General features: G+C 39.4%; 1 protein-coding gene across 1 annotated transcript in view; it reads left to right on the forward strand.

The window, feature by feature from the left end:
• Window positions 1–463, forward strand: part of LOC107019603 — a 10,838-nt gene extending 10,375 nt beyond the window's left edge. The window contains exon 2 of the mRNA XM_015220028.1: window positions 33–463. Coding sequence (XP_015075514.1) covers window positions 33–463 — 431 coding nt within the window. The remainder of the gene's footprint in view (window positions 1–32) is intronic.
• Window positions 464–1,009: the final 546 nt, after the last annotated feature.

Genomic DNA, 1,009 nt, shown 5'->3' on the forward strand with positions numbered 1-1,009 from the left:
GGGGTATCGTACCACAATCAGAACTTCCACAGGGGCCACACCTTACTTCTTAGTATACGGCACTGAAGCTGTGATACCCGCCGAAGTTGAGATACCTTCCCTAAGGATCATCCAAGAAGCAAAGTTGAGTGATGCTGATTGGATACAAGGTCGGGCAGAGAATTTGGCATTAATAGATGGAAGAAGAATTAACGCCATTTGTCATGGTCAGCTCTATCAGAATAGAATGGCCAGAGCTTTCAACAAGAAGGTTAAACCCAGACATTTCTCACCTGGGCAACTGGTTTTGAAGCGGATTTTTCCAAATCAAGACGAGGCAAAGGGTAAATTTTCACCAAATTGGCAAGGTCCGTACATAGTCTCTCGAGTACTGACAGGCGGAGCCCTCATACTTGCAGAAATGGATGGAGAAGTTTGGCCAAAACCTATCAATTCAGATTCTATGAAAAAGTATTACATCTAGAGATTGATTCATGCTTTTTGTAACTTGGAACTACGTCAGACCTGATTCCCGTTTAAGAGGGGATACGTAGGCGCTCCTATGGGGTTCGGTCTTATTTTAAATAAAACTTTCATTTCCCCCTTTTCTATTGATAACTGGGGCAGAATTTTTGAGAGGATCTCAAAAATTCCATCAAGATTTCTCCTGGCACATCTTCATACTGGAGCAGAAATTTTGAGTAAAGTTTCTTCTCAACAAGCAGTCAGCTTACAACGAAGATTAAATGATAGCTCCACTTTTGAGTCAGACGTTATAAAGTCTCAACCTATGCCATGGTCAAAGATTCGACATTAGCTTTTATTAAATGATAATTTCAAAATCTTTCAAAATTTTTATTTTTTATTTTATTATTATTATTTTTTTTCTCTTTCCTTTCCCCCTTTTTATGAAAAAAACAGACGCTCGAAGAGGTGTGGATGGCAAGCCAAAGGAGCACGCTGCGCCAAATCATGGATACAGATCAACCTCCCCCCTTAAAACTAACTATTTTTCTTTGAATGTAGAAAA

This window comes from Solanum pennellii, chromosome 5 (genome assembly GCF_001406875.1).
Source record: "Solanum pennellii chromosome 5, SPENNV200".
Lineage (NCBI taxonomy): Eukaryota > Viridiplantae > Streptophyta > Magnoliopsida > Solanales > Solanaceae > Solanum > Solanum pennellii.